This window comes from Coregonus lavaretus (assembly GCF_964263955.1).
Source record: "Coregonus lavaretus genome assembly, chromosome: 4".
Classification (NCBI taxonomy): domain Eukaryota; kingdom Metazoa; phylum Chordata; class Actinopteri; order Salmoniformes; family Salmonidae; genus Coregonus; species Coregonus lavaretus.
The window spans coordinates 60400757-60428735 of record NC_139991.1 but is presented as its reverse complement, the minus strand read 5'-3'; the positions used below and the strand labels follow the sequence as shown (position 1 = coordinate 60428735).

General features: G+C 44.3%; 2 protein-coding genes and 1 pseudogene across 3 annotated transcripts; 2 read left to right on the top strand and 1 right to left on the bottom strand.

Annotated features, from left to right (window-relative positions):
* Positions 1-7: 7 nt before the first annotated feature.
* LOC311127489 (cGMP-dependent protein kinase 1-like) lies at positions 8-11520 on the top strand (annotated as a pseudogene). Its single transcript has 19 exons — positions 8-203; positions 2020-2152; positions 2340-2406; positions 2579-2678; positions 3733-3846; positions 4509-4614; positions 4802-4865; positions 5301-5378; positions 6139-6233; positions 6596-6661; positions 6775-6849; positions 7025-7121; positions 7311-7450; positions 7728-7848; positions 10272-10435; positions 10590-10712; positions 10835-10897; positions 11278-11344; positions 11422-11520. The product of its transcript is annotated as a cGMP-dependent protein kinase 1-like (transcript).
* A 5486-nt stretch (positions 11521-17006) lies between these two features.
* On the top strand, positions 17007-18729 carry LOC311127864 (stanniocalcin; the record flags this gene model as incomplete). Its single annotated transcript, XM_084159761.1, has 5 exons — positions 17007-17124; positions 17482-17624; positions 17707-17814; positions 18124-18227; positions 18432-18729. The coding sequence occupies 5 exons, from the start codon at positions 17007-17009 to the stop codon at positions 18727-18729; spliced, it is 771 nt and encodes a 256-aa protein (XP_084015887.1).
* A 3525-nt stretch (positions 18730-22254) lies between these two features.
* LOC311127488 (fibroblast growth factor receptor 1-A-like) lies at positions 22255-27292 on the bottom strand (the record flags this gene model as incomplete). The annotated part of the gene is made up of 13 exons (XM_084159315.1): positions 22255-24049; positions 24160-24265; positions 24374-24511; positions 24671-24741; positions 24882-25004; positions 25173-25363; positions 25616-25726; positions 25848-25969; positions 26154-26299; positions 26459-26649; positions 26804-26948; positions 27050-27240; positions 27289-27292. The coding sequence occupies 13 exons, from the start codon at positions 27290-27292 to the stop codon at positions 23750-23752; spliced, it is 1839 nt and encodes a 612-aa protein (XP_084015441.1). The 3' UTR covers positions 22255-23749.
* Between the last annotated feature and the right edge of the window lie 687 nt (positions 27293-27979).

Sequence of the window (27979 nt, the reverse complement as noted above, 5' to 3'; positions counted from 1 at the left end):
CAAGGCTATGGGTACACTGAGGGACCTGCAGTTTGCGCTGCAGCTTAAGATCTAGGAGCTCCGTCAGAGAGACGCTCTGATAGATGAGCTGGAGTTGGAGCTGGACACTAAAGATGACCTCATCAGACAGCTGCAGACTGAATTGGACCGACACCGCAACCCTCCACAACACCCAGGGACCACTTGGAGCACTGAGAACACAGGTAGGAGGTAACCGTACCAAGCTAGTCATGAAGTGCGATCGGAAAGTATTCAGACCCCTTGACTTTTTCCACATTTTGTTACTTTACAGCCTTATTCTAAAATTGATTAAATTGTTTTTTTTTTCTACCCCTTCACCAATCTACACACAAAACAAAGCAAAACAGGTTTTTAGGATTTTTGTGCAGATTTATTAAAAAGAAAAAACGCAAATATCACATTTACATAAGTATTCAAACCCTTTACTCAGTACTTTGTTGAAGCACCATTGGCAGCGATTACAGCCTCGAGTCTTCTTGGGTATGAAGCTACAAGCTTGGCACACCTGTATTAGGGTAGTTTCTCCCATTCTTCTCTGCAGATCCTCTCAAGCTCTGTCAGGTTGGTTGGGGAGCGTTGCTGCACAGCTATTTTCAGGTCTCTCCAGAGATGTTCGATCGGGTTCAAGTCCTGGCTCTGCCTGGGCCACTCAAGGATATTCAAAGACTTGTCCCGAAGCCACTCCTGCGTTGTCTTGGCTGTGTGCTTAGGGTTGTTGTCCTGTTGGAAGGTGGACCTTCGCCCCAGTCTGAGGTCCTGAGCGCTCTGGAGCAGGTTTTCATCAAGGATCTCTCTGTACTTTGCTCCGTTTATCTTTCAATCAAATTAAATCAATCAAATGTATTTATAAAGCCCTTTTTAAATCAGCAGATGTCACAAAGTGCTATACAGAAACCCAGATCCTGACTAGTCTCCCAGCCCCTGCCGCTGAAAAACATCCCCACAGCATGATGCTGCCACCACCATGCTTCACCATAGGGATGGTGCCAGGTTTCCTCCAGACGTGACACTTGGCATTCAGGCCAAAGAGTTCAATTTTGGTTTCATCAGACCAGAGAATCTTGTTTCTCATGGTCTGAGGAGTCTTTAGGTGCCTTTTGGCAAACTCCAAGTGGGCTGTCATGTGCATTTTACTGAGGAGTGGCTTCCGTCTGGCCACTCTACCATAAAGGCCAGATTGGTGGAGTTCTGCAGAGATGGTTGTCATTCTGGAATGTTCTCCCATTTCCACAGAGGAACTCTGTAGCTCTGTCAGAGTTAACATCGTGTTCTTGGTCACTTATTATTATTATTATTATTACCTCCCTGACCAAGGCCCTTCTCCCCCGATTGCTCAGTTTGGCCAGGCGGCCAGCTCTAGGAAGAGTCTGGTGGTTCCAAACTTCTTCCATTTAAGAATGATGGAGGCCAGTGTGTTCTTGGGGACCTTCAATGCAGCAGAAATATTTTGGTACCCTTTCCCAGATCTGTGCCTCGACACAATCCTGTCTCGGAGCTCTACAGACAATTCCTTTGACCTCATTGCTTGATTTTTGCTCTGACATGCACTGTCAACTGTGGGATCTTATATAGACAGGTGTGTGCCTTTCCAAATCATGTCCAATCAATTGAATTTACCACAGGTGCACTCAAATCAAGTTGTAGAAACATCTCAAGGAGGATCAATGGAAACAGGATGCACCTGAGCTCAATTTCGAGTCTCATAGCAAAGGGTCTGAATACTTATGTAAATAAGGTATTTCTGTTTTTGGTTTTTAATACATTTGCAAACATTTATAAAAACCTGTTATCACTTTGTCATTATGGGGTATTGTGTGTAGATGAATGAGGATTTTTTGTTTTTAAAATCCATTTTAGAATAAGAATGTAATGTAACAAAATGTGGAAAAAGGGAAGGGGTCTGAATATTTTCAGAATGCACTGTATACTATATAACAATTACTGTGCACTACCAATGCAACAAAGAGCTAAAGCCTAACCCAAATATGTGTCCGTCAGCACCCGGGCAATCCCCACCAGTGCCTGATGAGCCACAGCGGACTAAGAGACAGGCAATATCAGCAGAACCCACTGCCCTGGACCCCGCCCAACTCACACACGTCACACTCACCAACTACAGCAAGAGCGAGGTGTAAGTACACAAACACATGCATACACATGCAAATACACATACATGCTCTCTCTCTCTCTCTCTCTCTCTCTCTCTCTCTCTCTCTCTCTCTCTCTATCTATCTATCTATCTATCTATCTATCTATCTATCTATCTATCTATCTATCTCACAAACACACACACACACAAACACTTTCTCTGTGTACAGGTCTAGAGAGCTGATCCAGAGGGCTCTGCTGGAGAATGACTTCATGAAACACCTGGAGCAGGGACAGGTACCATGACTATATAGTATTACTGTAATACTGCTGTAGTATTACTCTCACTGTCTGTTGATAGATATCAATGTATTTACTTCTCTCTCTCTCTCTGTCTCCCCGTCTCTCTCTCTTTCTCTGTCTCTCTCTGCCCCCCCCCCCCCCCCCCCCCCCCTCTCTCTCTCTGTAGATTCAGACCATAGTGGACTGTATGCATCCCACCCGTCTGGCCCAGGGCTGCTGTGTCCTACAGGAGGGAGACAACGGATCTCTGGTCTATGTACTGGAGGGTGAGAGACATTAAGGGGATGGGGATGGGGATGGGGATGGGGAGATTAATGATGAGAGATGAGGTGGGAAAATAAGTTAAATGTCCAATGCAGCTGTTTTGATCTCAATATCAAATAATTTCTGGATAACAATTAAGTACCTTACTGTGATTGTTTTCCATTAAAATTTTCAAAAATAAACAAAAATAGCTTCTTAACAAATAATCTTATTAGGACTGTCTGGGAGTGGCCTGAGTGGGGAGGGGAAAACTGACTATTGTCTGTTTGGAACTCTCTTTCTTATTGGTCTATTAACTAGTTTACAGCATGGAGATGTCACCATGGAAGACCAAAACTCTGTCCCACCAAAACACAGTATTATTCAAACCTCATAGTGTGAAAAAATATATATAAACACAGGAAAATCAATTGTTTTGACTGCACTGGGCCTTTAAGAGAGAGGGATAGAGAGATTGTGGGAGGGAGGGAGTGAGGTTGAGAGAGAGGAGGGAGAGACGGTGAGAGAGGAAGTAAAGAGGTGAGAAGGTATAATAGTCAAGGGGAGATGGAGAGAGATAATACTGTATATAAGGTCAGTATAGTGAGCTCACTGTAGCAGGGGCAGACAGGTCAATCACACACAAAGACACACAGACACACACACACCTTGCTCTCTCAGGCGTTGTGAGTCATCTATTCCTGACACCTTGACTTCTATCCTCTTAAAAAATATCTGTTAATCTCTCCTTTCTCTTTTTATTGCAGATTATTTTCCTCTCTTTGTTTCTCATTCACATGCACAAATGTATACACACAAAAACAATTACATCATAAAACCTTCCTGAACTGAACGGAACTCCCCAACTCCCCACTCATTCACACTTTAAGGCATGCGTTAATATTACCTATGATCTGTTTCATTAACACATATGATGAATACAACCATCTCTTTCATGATAATACACCCACACTCTCCTATCCATTTGTGGATATTTATCAAAGTGAATGGAGTGTATGATCTAATTGTGTGTGTGTGTGTGTGTGTGTGTGTGTGTGTGTGTGTGTGTGTGTATAGAGGGGAAGGTGGAGGTTACTAAAGGGGGACAGAAGCTGTGCACCATGGATCCTGGGAAGGTCTTTGGAGAACTGGCCGTCCTCTACAACTGTACCAGGACCGCTACTGTTACAGGTAACACACATGCTGCTATTGTAGGTAGAACTCACACACAGCCCTTTGATTGAAATCAGATTTTGTATAGTCTTTTTTGAAATCTCTTCATCCTCCTTTCTGCCACTAACGTTTATTCTGATGGATTGAGGTGAGATTTGGTGTCAGACTAATGTGTGTGTGTTGCGGCTGAGTGATTGGGGTGAGGTGTTGTGTCAGATCTACGCTGCTAAGACACACACACACACAGGCACACAGGCACGCACACACACACACACACAGACATCTCTATACTCTTCTGCGCTTTATTCTCTGAATGGTGAAATGTTTGCTGTACAATGTTATTTGGGGTCAGGCAACTATTGGTATGCAGAGAGAGAGATAGAAAGAGGTGAATAGGATGGAAAAGATGAAGTCCTGCTCTTTCACTCCTTCTTCTTTAGCATCTCTCCCACGTCCTTTCCGCTCCTCTATCGTCTTTAGCCTATGTCAACAGCATTCCATTTAAAATGTCCCCCTTTCATTCTTCCTCAACCTTGTCTCTATCTCTCTCCATCACCTATTCAGAGTTGATTGACAGGTAGTGACCATGTGTTGTGTGGGTGGTCGGGGGGAGGTTAGGACAGGGCAGGTGAGGTGAGGGGTGGGGTGGGGGAAGGTTAGGACAGGGCAGGGCTCTCCAGCTTTGACTGACATTAAGCTGTGGGTGATAGACAGACAGGGGTTTCAGACCATCATGATGAGCAATGGACTCATCAAACACTTCCAGTATATGGAGTTCATCCGCAGGTGACAGACACACACACACACAGTTAGCTTCTGCTTCAAACATACATTATGCAGCTTTGCAGACTTCTATGAGCCTAGTTGAATAGACACAAAACACAGAATATTTGCTAGCTTCTGTCAAAATTATTATTCACACAATTGATTTAGACAATTCATGACAAGTTCTCTCTCGCTTTCTCTCTGTCAGTGTTCCCTCCTTTCAGTCGTTGCCTGAGGACATTCTTAGTAAGGTGGCTGATGTTCTGGAGGAGGTGAGGAGTGCACGCACACACACACACTGGCATGGTCAGATGGAGAGAGCAGATGGTGGTGACAGTCAGTGTGGATTAGATGCAGTTTCTTAGTTTCAAGAGTTTGTGTGTGTGCGCGCACATGCATGTTAACTGCATACTGCCATAGACACAAGTCACATGCCTTCCAGCTTTTACAGACACTCCTTGCTGTGGTAAAGTGCTTCTGTCTGAGAGACACAAGTTTAATAACTTTAATATTCCCCCCCCCCCCTCTTCTCCTCTGCTGTTCTCCTCCATTCTCTCCCTCCCTCTGTCTCTCACCCTCTCTCCCTTTGTCTCTCTCTCCACTATTCTCTCTTCTCCTCTGCTGTCCTCTGCAGTTCTCCCTCTCCTTTGTCATTTCCTGCTCCTCACTCTCACTCTCACTCTCTCCTCTATCTCTCTCTTTCTCAGACTCACTACAGTGAAGGTGATTACATCATCAGGCAGGGTGCCACAGGAGACACCTTCTTCATCATCAGCGAAGGACAGGTGATGATGAGGAGGAGGAGGAAGAGCAGATCTGAAGTGTATATAATCACAATCATGCTGCCGCCGTGTGGACATATGCAGTAATGCATTGAAAACATACCACAAATAATCATCATTTAAATTCACAGACTTCCTCCCAATAACTTCCTACCTCTTCCCCTCTTCTCACCCCTCCTCTTCCCCTCTCCTCTCCCTCCTCTTCCCCTCTCCTCTCCCTCCTCTTCCCCTCTCCTCTACCTCCTATTCCCCTCTCCTCTCCCTCCTCTTCCCCTCTCCTCTCCCTCCTCTTCCCCTCTCCTCTCCCTCCTCTTCCCCTCTCCTCTCCCTCCTCTTCCCCTCTCCTCTACCTCCTATTCCCCTCTCCTCTCCCTCCTCTTCCCCTCTCCTCTCCCTCCTCTTCCCCTCTCCTCTCCCTCCTCTTCCCCTCTCCTCTCCCTCCTCTTCCCCTCTCCTCTCCCTCCTCTTCCCCTCTCCTCTCCCTCCTCTTCCCCTCTCCTCTCCCTCCTCTTCCCCTCTCCTCTCCCTCCTCTTCCCCTCTCCTCTCCCTCCTCTTCCCCTCTCCTCTACCTCCTCTTCCCCTCTCCTCTCCCTCCTCTTCCCCTCTCCTCTCCCTCCTCTTCCCCTCTCCTCTCCCTCCTCTTCCCCTCTCCTCTCCCTCCTCTTCCCCTCTCCTCTACCTCCTCTTCCCCTCTCCTCTACCTCCTCTTCCCCTCTCCTCTCCCCCTTCTTTGTGTCGTTTCTCCTGCCTGCCTGCCCTCAGGTAAAGGTCACACAGCAGAAATCATCCAATGAGAATCCAGAGTTTCTAACCACTCTCACTAGTGGGGACTGGTTTGGAGAGCAGGCGCTGAAAGGGTGAGACAACAGCACTGCTAACCACCAAACAACAACAAGCAGCTTTAATGGACATGCAAACACAAACCTGACATACAATGTATAAATGTATTTAACATAACCAACCAACCAAACAAACCAATAAACAAACATACAGTCTCAAAGAATCAGAGTAGAGTTCTATTAGGCAGAGTTCTATTAGGCAGAGTTCTATTAGGCAGAGTTCTATTAGGCAGAGTTCTATTAGGCAGAGTTCTATTAGGTAGAGTTCTATTAGGCAGAGTTCTATTAGGTAGAGTCCTATTAGGCAAAGGAAGGTAATAAAGATTACTTCATATTTATGTTTATAATGAATGAATTAATCAATATTTCTCTCGCTCCAGGGAGGATGTTCATACGGCCAGTGTGACAGCAGTAGGAGGAGTCACCTGTCTGGTTGTTGACAGAGAGTGAGAGACCCCAGGAGAGAGATAGAGAGAAAGAGAGAGAGAGGGAGATAGAGTGTGTGTGTGTGCATGTAATTGAATGGTTCTTCATTGGTTGATGTGGGGTTGTGTTCCAGGTCATTCATGCATCTGATTGGAGGGCTGGATGATGTCAACAGCAGACAGAACGAGAGTGATGAGCTCAAGGCCAAGTAAGTGTCACTACAACTCTAAAATTCTCATCTTCTACTCTCACTCTCTTTCTCACTCTTTCTTGTTTCACCAAACTGAGTTTAGTAAATTCAGTTTGTGATGTATATAACCATACAGACTCGCTAATTACATTGAAAAGATATTGTGCAATTGATTGACCCCTTGTCAATCCAGGTTGGAGGCAGAGGCAGGGTTTTTCTCCAGTGTGTCTCTTACTGATATCCATGTCATCTGCACCCTCGGACTAGGAGGCTTCAGTCGCGTTGAGCTGGTAAGTGTGAGTGTGTGTGTATATAATGTGTGCATGCTTACATGAGTGTGTGTCTGTAATGCCTGTGTGTGTGTGTCTGTGTGTGTGTGTGTGTGTGTGTGTGTGTGTGTGTGTGTGTGTGTGTGTGTGTGTGTGTGTGTGTGTGTGTGTGTGTGTGTGTGTTAATTTGTATAATGTGTGTGTCTTCAGGTTCAGTTAAATAGTGACACCAGTCGGTCGTTTGCTCTGAAGGTTCTAAAGAAGCGTCACATTCTGGACACCAGCCAACAGGACCACATCCTCTCAGAGAGACACATCATGATGGATGCACACAGCCCCTTCACCGTCAGGTGGTCCTCTGTAGCTCAGCTGGTAGAGCACGGCGCTTGTAACGCCAAGGTAGTGGGTTCGATCCCCGGGACCACCCATACACAAAAATGTATGCACTCATGGCTGTAAGTCGCTTTGGATAAAAGCGTCTGCTAAATGGCATATTAATTAATATTAATTATTAATTAAATAATTAATTAAAGGTACACACAAACACAGATACACACACCACATAGCCCCTTCACCATCAGTTACACACACGCACACAAACACAGTGACGCTGTGTGTCTTGTCCAGGTTGTATCGGACGTTCAGGGACTCTAAATATCTGTACATGCTACTGGAGGCCTGTCTGGGAGGAGAACTGTGGACTCTACTGAGAGACAGGTGGGTGTGTGTACGTCTAGAGCAACTGCAAGTAAAACCTGACTGTAAACAAACTGCCTAACCAGCTATCCCCTAACCCTAACCCTAGGGTCATGTCCACATCCCAGTTTAACCCTCAACCACAACCCTAACCCTAGATTCATGTCCACATCTCGGGTTCAACCCTTAACCTCAACCACAATGGCGCTACATTGGAAAGCGGCATTGGAAAGCGACCGTTTTACGGGCTCCTGACCAATTGTGCTATTTTGTGGGGGGGTTTTACGCTGATTGTAACTTGTTTGTACATAATGTTAACCATTTCCTATGACTGAAAATAGCTACTGGATTTCAGAACAGCTATCACTAACCTCGATTTGAGTCGTAGGTGAAAGACATATTGATTTTTATGGACCAGGCCCCAATCCCGACACTCGAAGGAAGAGGAGACGGTGCTATAGAGGCTGGCGCGCAGGCACCCTGATAAGACTACGGTGGCAAATCAATTAATCGCCTCTACCCTCTGTTCTATTGCCGAATGTGCAATCACTGGAGAATAAACTGGACTAGCTCTGTACGAGACAATCCTATCAACAGGACATTAAGAACTGTAATATACTATGCTTCTCGAAGTCATGGCTGAACAAGGACATGGATAATATACATCTAGCTGGTTTTTCTATGCATCGGCAGGACAGAACGGCAGAGTCTGATAAGATCAGGGGAGGTGGTGTGTGTCTCTTTGACAACAACAGCTGGTGCGCGATCTCTAATATTAAGGAAGTCTCGAGGTTATGCTCGCCTGAGTTAGAATACCTCATGATAAGCTGTAGACCATACTACTTACCAAGATAGTTTTTATCTGTATTTTTCATAGCTGTAGCAAACAAGAAAATGCTCATCCAGAGGCGGCGCTCCTGGTGGCCGATGATTTTATTGCCACATCAGTCACCGGCTTCATTAATAAGTGCACTGACAACATCGTCCCCACAGTAATCGTACGTACATATCCCAACCAGAAGCCATGGATTACAGGCAACATCCGCACTGAGCTAAAGGCTAGAGCTGCCGCTTTCAAGGAGCGGGACACTAATCCAGACACTTATTAGAAATCCTGCTATGCCCTCCGACGAACCATCTAACAGACAAAGCGTCAATACAGGACTAAGATCGAATCCTACTTCACCGGCTCTGATGCTTGTCGGATGTGGCAGGGCTTGCAAACTATCACAGATTACAAAGGGAAACCCAGCCGAGAGCTGCCCAGTGATGCTAGCCTACCAGATGAGCTAAATGCCTTCTATGCTCACTTCGAGGCAAGCAACACTGAACCATATGTGAGAGCACCAGCTGCTCCGGACGACTGCATGATCACGATCTCCATAGTCAATGTGAGTAAGACCTTTAAACAGGTTAACATCCAGACGGATTACGAGGACGCATACTCAGAGCATGCGCTGACCAGCTGGCAAGTTTCTTCACTGACATTTTCAACCTCTCCCTGACCCATTCTGTAATACCTACATATTTCAAGCAAACCACCATAGTCCCTGTACCCAATAATGGCAAGATAACCTGTCTAAATGACCACTGCCTTGTAGCACTCACATCTGTAGCCATGAAATGCTTTGAAAGGCTGGTCATGGCTCACATCAACACCCTCATCCCACTCCAATTCGCTCCAATTCGCATACCGCCCCAACAGATCCACAGATGACGCAATCCCTATTGCACACCACACTGCCCTTTCGCACCTGGACAAAAACAAACACCTTCAGTGCCTTGCAAAAGTATTCATCCCCCTTGGCGTTTTTCCTATTTTGTTGCATTACAACCTGTAACTTAAATGGATTTTTATTTGGATTTCATGTAATGGACATACACAAAATAGTCCAAATTGGTGAAGTGGAATGAAAAAAATCATCCCACTCCAATTCGCTCCAATTCGCATACCGCCCCAACAGATCCACAGATGACGCAATCTCTATTGCACTCCACACTGCCCTTTCACACCTGGACAAAAACAAACACCTTCAGTGCCTTGCAAAAGTATTCATCCCCCTTGGCGTTTTTCCTATTTTGTTGCATTACATCCTGTAATTTAAATGGATTTTTATTTGGATTTCATGTAATGGACATACACAAAATAGTCCAAATTGGTGAAGTGGAATGAAAAAAATAACTTGTTTCAAAACATTCTACAAAATAAATCATGGAAAAGTGGTGCGTGCATATGTATTTACCCCCTTTGCTATGAAGCCCCTAAATAAGATCTGGTAAAACCAATTACCTTCAGAAGTCACATAATTAGTTAAACAAAGTCCACCTGTGTGCAATCTAAGTGTCACATGATCTGTCACATGATCTTAATCTGCAGTCACACAGAAACAGGAAATGCTCCCAATGTAGTGTGTGTGTGTGTGGGGGTGTGTGTGTGAGTGCGTGTGCATGTGTGTGTGTGTGTGTGTGTATCAGGTGGATTTTGGCTTTGCTAAGAAGGTGGATCTTGGTCAAAAGACGTGGACATTCTGTGGGACTCCAGAGTATGTGGCCCCAGAAATCATCCTGAGCAAGGGACATGATGTCTCCGTTGACTGCTGGTCCCTGGGGATACTCATCTACGAACTGCTCAGCGGCAGGTAAACCCACCTGTGTGTGTGTGTGTGCGTGCGTGTGAGCGCGTGTGTGTGTGTGTGTCAGAGATGAGGTCTTATTAGTCTTATTATTGGTCAAAATTTTAAGAGGACCTTTCTCTTGCATCCCCCGCCTCTCTCTCTCCGTCTCTTTCACCAGTCCTCCGTTCTCTGGTTCTGATCCTATGAAGACCTATAACATCATCCTGAGAGGAATTGACATGGTGGAGTTCCCCAAGAAGATCTCCAAGAGTGCTGCCAACCTCATCAAACGCCTCTGCAGGTTACACACACACGACTCAGAGCATAGAGAACTCATCAAATGATGCTTGCGCAGTGTGTATATGTGACTGTGTGTGTGTGTGTGTGTGTTTGTGCGTGTGTGCGTGCGTGTGTGTTGCCCAGGGACAACCCATCTGAGAGGGTGGGGAACCAGAAGAACAGGGTGAAGGACATCCAAAAACACAAGTAAGAGTTACCATGGTGATGGTGACTACTGTTCCTACCTACCAATAGAACTGCATGGAACAGTAATAGCTATATTTTCTGATATAAAGTTTTATTCTTTAGCTACCATACAGGCATGATTCTCACTAGAGCAGCTGAAGCAACGGATATGATTTCGCCTCAGTTCTATGCCTAAGAGTCAGTAATTGACTTTGTCAAGGTTGTCTTTTTTCAGGCCTTCACCTGAAATGGTACCCTATTGGCCTCATAGTGTTCTGGTCAAAGGTAGTGCAGTTTATAGGGAATTGGGTGCCATTTCGGACACAGCCCAGGTCGTCTTGATACTATAAGGAGAGGTGTGATTGGTTGGTTCTGGGTGACTGTTTCCTGTTTGTCTCCAGGTGGTTTGAAGGTTTTAACTGGGAGGGACTCCGACAGGCAACTCTGGCCCCTCCCTTCACTCCTACTGTATGTACACACACATACACACACACACACACACACCACACAGACACACACACTCAGCACTATCTCCTCTCTCCCAGGTGAAGGGTCCACTGGACACTGGCAACTTTGACTGTTTCCCTGATGACAACGAGGCCACGCCCCCAGACGATGAGTCTGGCTGGGATCTGGAGTTCTGACTGAACACCACACATTGAGTATACCAAACATTAGGAACACCTTCCTAATATTGAGTTGTGTCAAGTTGGCTAGATGTCCTTTGGGTGGTGGACCATTCTTGATACACACGGGAAACTGTTGAGCATGAAAAACCCAGCAGCATTGCAGTTCTTGACACAAACCGGTGCGCCTGGCACCTACCACCATACCTCGTTCAAAGGCACTTAAATCTTTGTCTTTCCGTTCACATTCTGAATGGCACACATACACAATCCACAGTGGTGTAAAGTACTTAAGTAGTTTTATGGGGTATTTGTACTTTACTATTTATATGATTGACAACTTGTACTTTTACTTCACTACGTTCCTAAAGAAAATAATGTACTTTTTACCCTATACATTTTCCGTGACACCCAAAAGTACCCATTACATTTTGTACAGGAAAATTGTCAAATTCACACACTTGTCAAGAGAACATCTCTGGTCATCCCTACTGCCTCTCATCTGGCGGACTCACTAAACACACATGCTTCGTTTGTAAATTATGTCTGATTGTGTCCTTGGCTATCGGTAAAAATAAAAATAAATAAAAAATAGTGCCGTCTGGCTCACTTTTACTTTGAGTCCTTTTCTATTAAGGTATCTTTACTTTTACTCAAGTATGACAATTGGGTACTTTTTCCACCACTGACAGCTGTTGTTTTCACATGCTCTTCATGACAGTTTTCTACAAAAAAATAAGTATATTTTAGAGATTTGTTTGTGTTGATCTGTTTTGAATGGGTAGGGGAATAGTGTACAGTTCCACAACATTTGTTCATAATATATAAGCAAAATAAAAACCTAAAACCCTGTATCAAATGTCTGAATACATTAACAGAACACAGTATCATGCAGAAACACCCAGAAGGAGAGAGAGGTGACAGTGCGTGTGAAAGGAAGAATGGGAGAAAGAATGAGAGGAAGCGTGTGAGAATGAGTGTGAGAGTGAATGAGGGGAAAGTTAATGAAAGGTAAAACAGGATCATTTCCGTTCTCAGACGTCACAGCACTGCGGTCCTTATCAGATCATTTAACCCATTATAGGCTTAAGAGGTGTGTGTGTGTGTGTGTGTGTGAGCTGTGAGATGTTATCAGATCCAAAGAAGTCGCCCCGGGTCCTCCTGAGTGGGGCAGTGGTCTAAGGCACTGCATCGCAGTGCTAACTGTGCCACTAGAGATCCTGGTTCGTATCCAGGCTCTGTCGCAGCCGGCCGCGACCGGGAGACTCATGGGCGGCGCACAATTGGCCCAGCGTCGTCCAGGGTAGGGGAGGGAATGGCCGGCAGGGATGTAGCTCAGTTGATAGAGCATGGCGTTTGCAACGCCAGGGTTGTGGGTTCGATTCCCACGGGGGGGCAGTATAAAAAAAATTAAATGTATTCACTAACTGTAAGTCGCTCTGGATAAGAGCGTCTGCTAAATGACTAAAATGTAAATGTAAATGGGTCACCAGGAGTAGTTACATCTCCATGGTAACACAGGTAATCTTGGAAACCCTGCCACCTTCACCAATGACCTCTTTCCCCCTGATAACACACACACACACAGTGCCTTCAGAAAGTATTCATACCCCACTCCATATTTTGTTGTGTTACTGAATTAAAAATTGATTAAATAGATTATTTTTTGCACCCATCTAAACACAATACCCCATAATGACAAAGTGAAAACATGTTTTTAGAAATAATTGAAAATGTATTGAAAATGAAATACAGAAATATCTAATTTACATAAGTATTCACACCCCTGAGTCAATACTTTGTAGAAGCACCTTTGGCAGCGATTACAGCTGTGAGTATTTCTGGGTAAGTCTCTAGGAGCTTTCCACACCTGGATTGTGCAACATTTGCTAGACAACCATTTTCAGGTCTTGCCATAGATTTTCAAGTAGATTTAAGTCAAAACTGTAACTCTGCCTCTCAGGAACATTCACTGTCTTCTTGGTAAGCAACTCCAGTGTAGATTTGGCCTTGTGTTTTAGGTTATTGTCCTGCTGAAAGGTGAATTCATCTCCCAGTGTCTGGTGGAAAGCAGACTGAACCAGGTTTACCTCTAGGATTTCACTTGTGCTTAGCTCCATTCCGTTTATTTTTTATCCTGAAAAACTCCCCAGTCCTTAACAATTACAAGCATACCCATAACATGATTCAACCACCACTATGCTTGAAAATATGGAGAGTGGTTGTCACGCCTGCTCCCGCTCCTGCTCTTGTTTTGTTATATGTCAGTTTTTTCATTAAATGTTCACAACCTGTACTTGCTTCCAGTCTCCCTGCGTCTGTCCTCACAGTGGTACTCAGTAATGTGTTGTATTGGATTTGCCCCAAACATAACACTTTGTATTCAGGACAAAAAGTTAATTGCTTTGCCACATTTTTTGCAGTATTACTTTAGTGCCTTGTTGCAAACAGGATGCATGTTTTGGAATATTTTTATTTTGTACAGGCTTCCTTGTTTTCACTCAATTAGGTTAGTATTGTGGAGAAACGACAATGTTGTTGATCCATCTTCAGTTTTCTCCTATCACAGTTACAGTTTAAACTAACTGTTCTTTAGTCACCATTGGCCTCATGGTGAAATCCCTTAGTGGTTTCCTTTCTCTCCGTATCTTTTTAGTGACTGGTTGTATTGATACACCATCCAAAGTGTAATTAATAACTTCACCATGCTGAAAGGGTTTTTCAATGTCTGCTTTTTTTTTTACCCATCTACCGATAGGTACCCTTCTTTGCGAGGCATTGGAAAACCTCCCTGGTCTTTGTGGTTGAGTCTGTGTTTGCAGTAGTGTAAAGTACTTAAGTAAAAATACTTTCAAGTACTACTTAAGTAGTTTTTTGTGGTATCTGTACTTTACTTTACTATTTATATTTTTGCCAACTTTTACTTTTACTTCACTACATTCCCAAAGGAAATAATGTACTTTTTACTCCATACATTTGTCCTGACACCCAAAAGTACTCGTCCCTACTGCCTCTTTGTAAATTATGTCTGAGTGTTGGAGTGTGCCCCTGGCGATCCGTCAATAAAACAATAAAAATTAAATGGTGCCGTCTGGTTTGCTTAAAATAAGGAATTTGAAATGGTTTATACTTTTACTTTTGATACTTAAGTACATTTTAGCAATTCCATTTACTTTTAATACTTAAGTATATTTCAAACCAAATACTTTTATACTTTTACTTAAGTAACATTTTACTGAGTCATTTTACTTGAGTCATTTTCTATTAAGGTATTTTTACTTTTACTCAAGTATGACAATTGAGTACTTTTTCCACCACTGTGTGTTTGAAATTTACTGTTCGACTGAGGGACCTTACAGATAATTGTATGTGTGGTGTGCAGAGATGAGGTAGTCATTCAACAATCACGTTAAACACTGTTATTGCACACAGAGTGAGTCCATGCTACTTATTAACTTGTTATTTACTCCTGAACGTATGTAGGCTTGCCATAACAAAGGGGTTGAATACATATTGACTCAAGACATTTCAGCTTTTCATTTGTAATTAATTTGTAAAAATTTAGAAAAACATAATTCCACTTCTACATTATAGGATATTGTGTGTGGGCCAGTGACAAAAAAAACTCAATTTATTCCATTTTAAATTCAGGCTGTAACACAACAACATGTGGAAAAAGTAAATGGGTGTGAATACTTTCAGAAGGCATGTGTCCACCTCTCCAAACCTAGCCTGGCTCTAAGAATAGGCAAATTAGAGGCCAAAGCTATCCTAGCCAGATAGAGTAGATCTCCTCATAGAGCTCAGATAAACTGGTGGGTAACAGACAATAATTCTCTCTTTGTCCAGAGAGAGAGGGAGATAGAGAGAGAGATTGTTCTGAGGAGGAGAGGAGCTCAGAAGCCCAGGCGCCACTGAACACTGTTTGTTTATTTGAAAGAAGGAGAGATGGAGGACAGGGGGGAGACAATAATAACCACAAATATTCATTAAACCATATTCACAGTTTAGGGCTCTTTTCAGGAACAATAAGCCTACACAATGCACCAAATCACTACAATAATCAAAAGCTTACACAGATATGAATGTTCTCGTGAAAAGTACTTGTGGTTTGGAGTGAGAGCAGCTAAATCATTCCACATTCTGCCAGTTAGTAGTGATAATAGTATATTGTGCTGCTGTTCACAATGATTTATCTGCTTTTCTACATGATTGAACCGCTACAAATGAAACGTGACTGGAATTGTTAAAAACAACACATTTACGTTTCCTAGGTCTAATTTAACTAGGATATGGGGTTCTATTTTTTAAATAAAATAAAGCAACAAAAAAAAAAGCTGAAGTGTTCTAAATTAAACTAATTGTAGGCTAGTATTTTTTTTTTTTTGCATTTGTCTCTCTCACCCCAGCAGACTCTTGTAACCTCGCTCTATGCACTTGCAGTGGTGGGAAAAGTACCCAATTGTCATATTTGAGTAAAAGTAAAGATAACTTAATAGAAAATGACTCAAAGTAAAAGTGTGTCACCCAGTAAAACACTACTTGAGTAAAAGTCTAAAGGTATTGGATTTGACATATACTTAAGTATCAAAAGTAAATGTAATTGCAAAAATATACATAAGTATCAAAAGTAAAAGTATAAATCATTTGAAATTCCTTACATTAAGCAAATCAGATGGCAACATTTTCTTGTTGTATTTACATATAGCCAGGGGCACACTCCAACACTCAGACATAATTTACAAGCGAAGCATTTGTGTTTAGTGAGTCTGCCAGATCAGAGGCAGTATGGATGACCAGGGATGTTCTCTTGATAAGTGTGTGAATTTGACAATTTTCCTGCCCTGCTAAGCATTCAAAATGTAACTAGTACTTCTGGGTGTCAGGAAAAATGTATGGAGTAAAAAGTACGTTATTTTCTTTAGGAATGTAGGGAAGTAAAAGTACAAGATGTCCAAAATATAAATAGTAAAGTAAAGTACAGATACCCCCCAAAAATACTTAAGTAGTACTTTAACTTATTTTGACTTAAGTATTTACACAACTGTGGATTGTGTATGTGTGCCATTCAGAAGGTGAATGGACAAGACAAAGATTTAAGTGCCTTTGAACGGGGTATGGTAGTAGGTGCCAGGCGCACCGGTGTGTGTCAAGTACTTTACAACACTGTGCACTTGGGAATAAAATCATCACAAATAGTTTCAACTTCCACAATGAATGTTCTGAATAAATATAAGCCCACGCACGGAAAGTTAAGAAGTTCCAAAGCGCAAGCTCAGTGGAAACATTCTATAGCGCGCGCCGCTGACCCCCCACTGGAGATGCCGGGCGCTGATTGGACAAACCCGCGGGTTGTCCAGTGATTTATGTAACAAACGGCTATAAAAACGTCCGGTAACTAACACCAGTCAGGGAACGACCAAGATATCAACAGCACAACTGTTCTCCACCGATAAAAATCAAGCCGACCTGTCGCAACTCGAAGAACATCACAATCTGACAAGATGCTCGCAAAGTTCGGCCTGTGCGCGGTCTTCCTCGTCCTGGGGACTGCCGCCGCCTTCGACACCGACCTGGAGGAAGCCTCTCCTCGCCGTGCACGCTTCTCCTCCAACAGCCCCTGTGAGTAGCCTACATCTGGTTAGCCTACTGTGAAAAAAATATGCAAACTGCAGTTCTTATCCCAAAAAGTCTGCAGGATGTATTAGGTCCATGCACAGGAGTTAGTTATGAAAGTTTCCTTTCTTCTAAAATAGTTGCATTACCATGGCTAGAGAAATAGGCAAATTCCTTAATGTATGTTAAGTCTATCCCATTACAGCCTCTGTCAAGAGGACTGGACCATTGCTAAAGTTTGACCTCTCTCTCTCTCTCTCTCTCTCTCTCTCTCTCTCTCTCTCTCTCTCTCTCTCTCTCTCTCTCTCTCTCTCTCTCTCTCTCTCTCTCTCCTCCTCTCTCTCCCTCTCCCTCTCCCTCTAGCGGATGTGGCTAGGTGTTTGAACGGTGCTCTAGCAGTGGGATGTGGTACGTTTGCTTGCCTGGAGAATTCTACCTGTGACACGGATGGCATGCACGATATCTGTCAACTGTTCCTTCACACCGCAGCTACCTTTAACACACAGGTAAGCCTACACACACACAAACACACACTTTTTTGACGACCCACTGAAATCTCTAACCCAGTGTTTGTGTGTGTGTGTGCAGGGTAAGACGTTTGTAAAGGAGAGTCTGAGGTGTATTGCCAACGGCGTCACGTCTAAAGTCTTCCAGACCATCAGGCGCTGTGGAGTCTTCCAGAGGATGATCTCTGAGGTCAGTCACTCTAGCTTTATTAGAGATGCACAACATGTCAGCCTTCATATCGGTGCCAAAATAACCTCTACATTTTTGTAATTTAGCAGATGCTCTTATCCAGAGCAACTTACAAGAGCAATTAGGGTTAAGTGCCTTGCTCAAGTGCGCATTGACAGATTTTTCACCTAGTCTGCTCTGGGATTCAAACCAGCAACCTTTCAGTTATTGGCCCAACACGCTTAACCACTTGGACACTTGCTGTCCTCTACTGTGTGGCAACATGAAGTGCTAGTTTCTGAGGGTTAAAAAGATTGTGTGTGTGTTTAGGTCCAGGAGGACTGTTACAGTAGACTGGATATCTGTGGTGTGGCTCGCTCCAACCCTGAGGCCATCGGAGAGGTGGTGCAGGTACCTGCACACTTCCCCAACAGGTGAGCCAGTCAGTGTGTGTGTGTGTGCGGGTGCGTGGATGTACATGTGTGTGTTTGTGTGTGGGTCTAAAGTTTAAAAAAATGTTTTAGTCATTTAGCAGATGCTCTTATCCAGAGCGACTTACAGTAGTGAGTGCATACATTTTTATATTTGTTCGTACTGTGTGTGTCTATGTCATAACACAGTGTGTGTGTGTGTTCCAGGTACTACAGCACTCTGCTCCAGTCCCTGCTAGCCTGTGATGAGGATACAGTGGCTGTGGTCAGGGCAGGGCTTGTTGCTAGGCTGGGGCCGGACATGGAAACTCTCTTCCAGCTGCTGCAGAACAAACACTGCCCCCAGGGTTCTAACCAGGGTTCTAACTCTGCCCCCGCCGGCTGGCGCTGGCCAATGGGGTCGCCTCCTTCCTTCAAGATCCAGCCCAGCATGAGAGGAAGAGACCCCACCCACCTGTTCGCTAGGAAACGCTCTGTGGAGGCTTTGGAGAGAGAGATGGAGTAGAGGAGGCACACACATACACACCACTTATACCTTAAGCACACATTCACGTATACACACACACATACACACACACACCACAGCTACCTTAAACACAAAACACACACACTCATGATAGCTTTGCTCACACACACATAAATGTGTATGCACAGACACACACACATTTTCACACGCATGCACACACACACAGCTTTACCCTCAAATGATTAAGGCTAAATTATTCATGGTTGTTTGGGGCTGTTGTAATGTAGTATTTGATTTTGGGAAGCGTTTATCTGTGAATGTTGTTGAAAGTATTTCTATGTGGGTTGATACTTGATGAGGGGGAGATGAAACCTGTTACCTAGAGCATGAATGTGGAGGATTATATCTGCTCAGAATAGACTCAACAAAACATGAGAGCTGTTGAAAAGTCTGAACATTTGTTAACAATTTAAACATTTCAAATGCCATCTAAGAAAACGAACTATCACTGTAGTTCCATCTGGTTTCAACGTGGCACTACAGCCATAACATCCCCGTTTTGACAAGTGATTAACAAGACAAGCCTATTTAAAAAGACCTATGAGTATATTATTATAATAATATTATTGATATTTATTTTCTTACAGAATGTTTATTATGGTGTTGTATCTAGTTGTAACTTGGTTTGAGTTGTCGGCAGTGGGTGGGGTTTGACATCCTGATGTGACGTCACTGGCTGATGTGTTGCTCTACGAGGATGTCACCACCTCCTCAGAGGGACAGTGTGACGTCACCATGCTGGTCGTGGGGCTCACCGCGTCCCCCTCTGTCTTCAGCTGTGTAAAGTGTGTAAAGACATTATAGAGTGATCCTATGCTGTGGTCCTCAGATTTGGTTATATCATGTATGTTTTGAGATTCTGTGTGAGAATGTGTGTGCTAGTCCGGTACTCTACACCGTGGGGCTTGGTGTCATTCTCTGCTATGAATAAATGTTGTGATCTTCATCATTTTGTCTGAGGTGATTTGTGTCGAGACTCACTAGTGATTAAACGATCACAGTTCGAAACATTGGCGATCTTTAATAATTTGCTTTGGTGTAGTGTGAGGTTAAAGTATTTTCTAAGTTTGCTCTGTCGTTCCCATTTAAATCCAATGGGTGGCAGTATAGTCCTGTGGTTGATCCCTGGTCAGGGGCGGTGCTACCTTGGTACAGCCCAGTCATTGGTACAGCCAGACTAGTTCTGGTATGTCTCTCCAGTCCCAGCCAAACTCCCCAGGCCTATGACTTTACCAGACTTCTGTACATACAGCCAGCAGTCTAAATCACAGGCCTGTAAAACCTCCTGTCTTCTCAACACTTTCTCACAGTCAGTTTCTATGCTTTAAAATACTCACAGGCCTCCTGTAGCTCAGTTGGTAGAGCATGGTGCTTGCAACGCCAGGGTTGTGGGTTTGATTCCCACGGGAGGCCAGTATGGAAAAGAAAAATGTATGCACTAACTGTAAGTTTCTCTGGATAAGACCGTCTGCTAAATGACTAAAATCTAAATAATCTGTTCAAGGATTTAGGGCCGGTTTCCCAAGCAAGTCTGTGTCCAGGAAACCATTATACAGCAGTGGTTCAAAACTTCCAGTTTTTGTTGAGATAATACTACTGAAAAACGGCAGGGATGTAGCTCAGTTGGTAGAGCATAGCATTTGCAACTAAAGGGTTGTGGGTTTGATTCCCACGGGGGGCCAGTATGAAAAATAAAACAAATAATGTATGCACTCACTAACTGTAAGTCATTCTGTATAAGAGCGTCTGCTAAATGACTTAAATGTAAAATGTAAATATCACTAATGATAATGGATCCTTTATCAGTCAGTCTGATCAGTTATGATGACATTATAATAATATGGCTAATGAGTGTGTGTGATCAGGTTGTTGGCCCAAACAGTGTGAAAGGGAAGGGGGAGGTGTACCAGAGGGAATAATCTATACTGCTAATGGCTCCCCAAGGGTTCAGTAATGACATAGAAAACATGATTTTTCTCTCTCTTCTTTCTCTCTTGCTCTCTTTCCTCCCTCTCTCTCTTCTTTCCTCCCTCTCTCTCTTCTTTGCTCCCTCTCTCTCTTCTTTCCTCCCTCTCTCTCTTCTTTCTCTCCCTCTCTTCTTTCTCTCTCGCTCTCTTTTCTCTCTTACTATTCTCTCCTCTCAACATGTCAGGAATACATGTGGTAATACTTACCTGTCTCAACTGCCTCAGAAAAAAACGGCTATAGTAAAAAGTTATGTTTCTAAAATGGTGCTTCGGATCACAGCAGATCCATTCCTTTTGGATCGTTATTGTGGCGGTTGTAGCTATTGGGTGGGTCACAGCAGGGAATTCTGGAAGGCTTTAGATGGGTCACAGTGTAAAATGGTCTGGTAACCAGTGGTATGAGGTAGGATACATGCCGCTGACTTGAGTACAACTGTAACTCTCTTTTTCTGTGTCTGTCTGTCTCTCTCACACATGCACGATACACACACACAAATACAAACAGGCCCCTAACACTAATAGATGTTGATACAGTTGATAGCCACACTTTTAATAGATATTCAGCAGTTTTACAAGTGGCTGATGTCCCTGTGCTTGTCCAGACTAATCCCCTGCTAGCTCCTACAGGTGTTGATAACAGCATCACACTGGACGCCAGTGACTCTGATGCCCCTCTGAACCATCTGTCCCTGGTGGAAACTGCAGCCCCATTATGTCTCCTCACACCCAGTAATGGCCTCGCACGCCCCGTTAACCCCAATAGAGCCCAAATACAGCCAGGATAGCGGTCAATGGAGAGGGGTGTTTGCTATGGAGGGGGGGGGGGGGGAGGGGGGATCATTTACTGCCCTCTCAGTGTGTGCGTGTTATGGTGGTCATCAGCAGGGCAATAGGGCAGATGGCTGTGCTAACAGCCCTCATTTCCAGGAATACAAGACGCCTTGAGAAAACACACCATTCAACACGTTTAGACAAGCCTAGATTTACACAGTCACTCAGGGAGAGTTCAGGGAAGCTCAACCCATTCAGGGAAAGTGCGTATATAAAAATAGAGACAGAGAATGGGATGGAGTTGAGAAGTTCTATGATCTGAAACGGTAATAATAATGAGAAGATCTGTATGAAGTGGTTTTGTTAGAACACAGAGTTATGAGCTGCGGATTAGAATACAGGACACAGAACCATCTAAAATCTCACTAGAGAGAGAGAATGCAGCCAGAAGTTTAACAAGTTTCCTCTCCAAGGGACAGACATGCTCTCCAGACTCTGGACCTAAGCCATGTGTGTGTGTCTGTGTGCCTGGCAGGAAGCTGCTCTCTGCTGCTGTGATTGATAGAGCAACCGTACTGGCCAATCCTCTCTTCCCACCATTAATCATACAGACACACAGACACATCTGGTGGAGTGAATGCTTCCTCTGCAGTCAGCAGCTGAACCTATCCTCCCTCTCTCCCTCGCTTTGTTTCTCTCTCCCATCACACAGTCTTTCACCTGTCCTTCATTCAGCCCCTGAAGTCCTGGTGGGCTGGCTGGCTGATCATTTCAGCATGTGCTCTCTTCTCTCTCCTTCTCTTCTTTCTCATTTAAAAACACTCCATTTAAGTTTTGTAATGTCGTTTTCTTTATTAGAATACCTTTAATAAAGGCATTCTATGTAAAGGCAGGTAGACTTCCATTGGAGATAAGTGCATTTGCCACTGTTTTAAAACCATGGCATTATCATTTACATTATCATTATCCTCAACATAACACTGTAGTGTCCATAGAGTCCAGACAAGAGTGATACTGAAGGCAAGCCCTGACTGACTAACACTGCTGGTAGGATGTTAGCTTATTAAAACACATAGCATTATATCCACTTCTTTCCTCCGATTCTAACACAAAGTATCATTTCCACACCTCTCTTAGATGTCATTTCAATGACATGGATAAAAACAATCTACCATGTATAAAATTAAAATACTTGAAATATGTATTCATATTACACAATTCATAATATACTGTATTTACAAATTACTACATTATCTTTCCTTGGTATCAATTTCCTTTTTATATATCCTGTATGGTTTGATCAGCGAAGCAGCAGCTTGTTTCATAATATGGCGATGAAGATTAATAATGTGTAGCAGCTTTCTCTTCTTCCTCCTCTTGCTCCTGGTTGAGTCTCCCTACATTAAAGGGATAGTTCACCCAAATAAAAAAATGACACATTGGTTTCCTTACCCTGTCTATGGACAAGGTATGACAGCAATCCATGCTTTGGTTTAGTTTCCCTGGCACTATTTTAGCATTTGTGGCACAAATCCCATTCAAGTCATTGGACCGATATTTTCATTTTTCGCGCATCATGTCCAAATTATCCTAAAGTAACTCAAATTGCTTGTGAAGCTCAACAATGTCACTTAGATGTTTTGTACATGATGGGCGACAAATGCTAATATCGGTCCCATGACTTTAAAGCGATCTCTGCCACCAATACAAAAATGTTAGCATGTGGAAACAGTGCCAGCGAAAATAAACCAAAGCATGGATTGCTGTCATACCTTGTCCATAGACTGCTTACAGTGTAAGAAAACAAATGTCATTTTGTAATTTGGGGGACCTATCCCTTTAATAGTTCAGTATAGTCCTGGGGAGGAGGAGAGAAGAGTCCATCTTTGTGCAAACTCTATTTCATGTCTTATGACTCTGTTATAACCCTATGTGTGTCTGTCTTTTCCATTGGCTTTATCTGTGTGAATGAGCATCTCTCCAGAAATGAAAAGCAGGTCAAATGAAACCACTAGGCTCTGGGGCAGACTGGAGAATGAGGGGTTAAAGCACTCAGGTAGTGTCCTTCCCTCTGGTAGGTCTCCCAGTCACCAAGGAGGGGCTGGAGGTAGGAGCCAGGGGATGGGGGGTAGGAGGGGCTGGTGGTAGGAAGGGCTGAGGGTAGGGGCAGTGGTAGCTGAGATGACAGCAGAGATCATGGTAGGGACATTAAAAGGGAGGTGGATAGGTTAAGGTGTATGGGGCGGGGCAATGTTTTTAGATCAGCGTTGGCTGTGACCGCGGGTGGTGCTGTGCTGGGTGGGGATGGTGTACGTCAGGGTAGATGTTCTGGAGGGGGTTCGGGAGGGGCTGTGGTGATCATAGGCTAGGGTGGAGGTCCGAGACGGGGTTCGGGAAGGTGTGTGGTGTGCGTAGGCCAGGGTGGAGGTCCAGGACGGGCTCAGGGGAGAGTACTCTGCTCCGTGAGTCGTCTCCCTGGAGAAGACAGAGTCAGAGGAGCTGCTGGTGTCTGGACCCAATGGAGAATACTGGACCTCAGGGATGGACAGATTCAAATACTCCTAGAGAGAGTTGAGAGAGATGGAGGGAGGACACGTTTAGGGGAACAATTCAAATGATACGAAAATGACACTGTGTGTGTGTGTGTGCGCGTGTGTGTGTGTTTGTTTACCTGGTTGGTCATGAGTGATAGTGTGCGGTCCAGATCCTCTACCAGCTGTTGGAAGGTTGGTCTGCGAGATGGAACAGCGTGCCAGCAGTCTCTCATCATGATATACCTGACAACACACACCACAGTGTTAGAACAGAGCGTGTGTTTGTTACTATCCTTGCGAGGACATTCTTACAGTATACTTGTGTGTGTGTGTGTGTGTGTGTGTACTCACAGCTCCTCTGTGCAGGCAGCTGGTCTGTCCATCCGATGTCCCTCCTTCAGCAGTTTGAACAGCTCCTCTACAGGAACCCCTGGGTAGGGAGACCCTCCTAGAGTAAAGATCTCCCACAGCAACACCCCAAACGACCACCTACAACAGAATTCAATACAATGAACTTCATCACTTTCTCAGGGACAGTTATTGCTGGGCTTGAAAGTAAACCTACAGACACATAACAACAGGATGGATAGCACAACACCATGGCACAACACCACATAATGTATATTAGGAGTTAGGAGTGTGACTTACACGTCACTCTGGTGTGTGTAGATGCGGTCGAACAGAGCCTCTGGAGCCATCCACTTCACTGGCAGACGACCCTGAGAGGAAAACAAGGGGTTAAATCATGTGTCAAACTCATTCCACGGAGGGCTGAGTGTCTGGGTTAAACCATCTATATATCTGTCTTTCTGTCTGAATTTCAGTCGTCTACTCGCTCCACTGTGATCATGTTACTCACATTGGTGGTCTTCTTGTAGTAGTCTATGTGGTGGATGTCTCTGGCCAAACCAAAGTCTGCTATCTTCATCACATTGTCCTCTGTCACCAACACGTTCCTGGCTGCTAGGTCTCTGTGGATACACTACAAAAAAAAACATGATTGATTCATTTATTGGTTGACTGATTTCCACTAATGTCCACTAAAGGGAGAGGTAGAGTAAGAGAAAATAATAGATGCAGATGAAGAGAATGAAACAGAGAAGAGAAGAGAGAGACAGACAGAAAGACAGACACTGGTCTCTTCTCTGACCTTCTGTGAGGCGAGATAGGCCATGCCCCTGGCCACTTGGTAGGCAGCAGACACCAGCTCCCTGACCTCCAGGCTGTCCAGGGGGGCCTGGGTTGGCCCAGACCAGTACTCCAGATCCACAGGCCTCCGACAACGCAGGTACTCCCTCAGGTTGCCCTGAGACGCATACTCTACCACCACGTAGAGAGGGCCTAGAGAGAGAGAGAAGGGTTATAATAAAAAATGTGGTGTTCCCCAAGGTTCAGCACTTGGACCCCTGCTGTTATCTTTACCCCTTGGTTCTGTGGCCATTGTACTCCTTTGTGCTAATAAAATGCTATTTCACTCACACGCACACACGGACACATGCATGCGCACACACACACTCACACACACACACACACACACACACACACACACACACACACACACACACACACATATACACACAGCACCAGTATTACCATCCTGTGTGCAGGCTCCCAGCAGGTTGATGATGTTCTTGTGTTTCCCGATCATCTTCATCATCTCCATCTCAGAGATCAGATCACTCAGGTCCTTCTCTGTGGCGTCCGCTACACAGGAAACAGGATGTGACATCAAATCAATATCAACCAATACAAACACTGTTTTTCAGTTTATTTCAATTTTCTCCTTAAATGTGAGTAATATATTTCAGGAAGTAGTTTCATGTACCTTTGAGCATCTTGACGGCAACCTTGGTGAGACGAGAGGGTTTTTCTCTGTCCAGACCTGCAGCCTCTGCTTGCACAACCTGACCAAAACAACCTTCACCCAGCGGCTTCCCCAGAGACAGCCTAGAACACAGACACGCAAGGCTATGAATGTCCTGTGCATGGAGGTTATGAATCTCCTTGGTTAAGTTATGAGCACCTTATGCAGATTATGTATGCCATATGTAGGGTTATGCATGCCTTATGTTATGTATGCCGATATTATCGGTTGTGTATTCTCTATGCAGGGATATAAGCCCTCTAGTACCTGTCTCGTGACAGCTCCCAGAGCGGGTCTGCGGGCAGCTCATACACTGACACGCCGGTCAGGATGGGTGTGGCTCCACTGGAGAGGCGGTACGGCCTAACCAGACACACCCCCGACTGCAGAGAGGAGGAGGAGTCTACTGACACCTTGAGAAAGAGAGGGGGAGGCAGTGACAGAGGATATACTGTAATAAGAGTTAGCCCACTGAACTAAAGCCTAGGGATTTGCTCAGGAAAAAAAGTATTCATGTCTCAGGCAAAGGTTACGCATCACACGATCATGGTTCACTAGTATGTGTGTGTTACCTGTCTGTGTAGGGGAATGCTCTTGGCCAGTTTGTGAACGGCCAGCTGGCTGCTGAAGTCGCTCTTCTTCGGGGAGCAGCGTAGTCGGCAGGCGGTCGCTATGGCGACCATGAGCATAATGATGAAGAAACCGACGCAGTAGATTAAGATCTCCAGGTAGGCCTGAGATGGGACGGGGGAGGGGGGCAGGTCTGGAGGAGAGGGAACTTTTATTGTATTTACTTTTTAAACATTTGATCCGTTTTCTTCTTCCATTTTAAGTGCAAATGTATAAAGCACATTGGGCTGCAAAGGTTTGTACACAAGGTGAATAAAGTTTAGAATAGTTTATTTTTGTGTGTGTACCTTTGATCACACTGAGCCAGGCAGAGTGGTGAGACAGTCCTATAGAGTTTCCTGCCAGACAGGTGTACTCTCCTTCATCCTCCACAGACACGTTCCTCAGAGTAAACACCTCCATCTCTATGTCCGTGGTGTTAAACCCTGCAGTCTGAGAGAGAGAGAGAAAGAGAGAGATGTTTGTGAGATAGCCCTTGTGAATACAGTGTGTGTTAACCTTCAGAATGTGTATGTAGATGTGTGTGTGTGTACCTTCAGTATGCGTACGTAAGGCAGTCCATCTGGTCCCACTCTGCTGCCATTAATAGTGATGCGTTTGAGCCACTGGATGTGGGGCTGAGGGTCGCTGAAAACTCGACAGACAAACTCCACGTCGCTACCAACCACCGCCGTACGATTAGCTGGCAGGCCTGCCTGGAGGATGGGCCTGTGAGGGGAACGTTCTAGAATACACAGAAAACATAAATGCAACGTGAGTGATACAAAAACACTCATATACTGCATATACACACCCACACCACTATGTACAGTGGGGAAAAAAAGTATTTAGTCAGCCACCAATTGTGCAAGTTCTCCCTCTTAAAAAGATGAGAGAGGCCTGTAATTTTCATCATAGGTACACGTCAACTATGATAGACAAATTGAGAAAAAAAATCCAGAAAATCACGTTGTAGGATTTTTTATGAATTTATTTGCAAATTATGGTGGAAAATAAGTATTTGGTCACCTACAAACAAGCAAGATTTCTGGCTCTCACAGACCTGTAACTTCTTCTTTAAGAGGCTCCTCTGTCCTCCACTCGTTACCTGTATTAATGGCACCTGTTTGAACTTGTTATCAGTATAAAAGACACCTGTCCACAACCTCAAACAGTCACACTCCAAACTCCACTATGGCCAAGACCAAAGAGCTGTCAAAGGACACCAGAAACAAAATTGTAGACCTGCACCAGGCTGGGAAGACTGAATCTGCAATAGGTAAGCAGCTTGGTTTGAAGAAATCAACTGTGGGAGCAATTATTAGGAAATGAAAGACATACAAGACCACTGATAATCTCCCTCGATCTGGGGCTCCACGCAAGATCTCACCCCGTGGGGTCAAAATGATCACAAGAACGGTGAGCAAAAATCCCAGAACCACACGGGGGGACCTAGTGAATGACCTGCAGAGAGCTGGGACCAA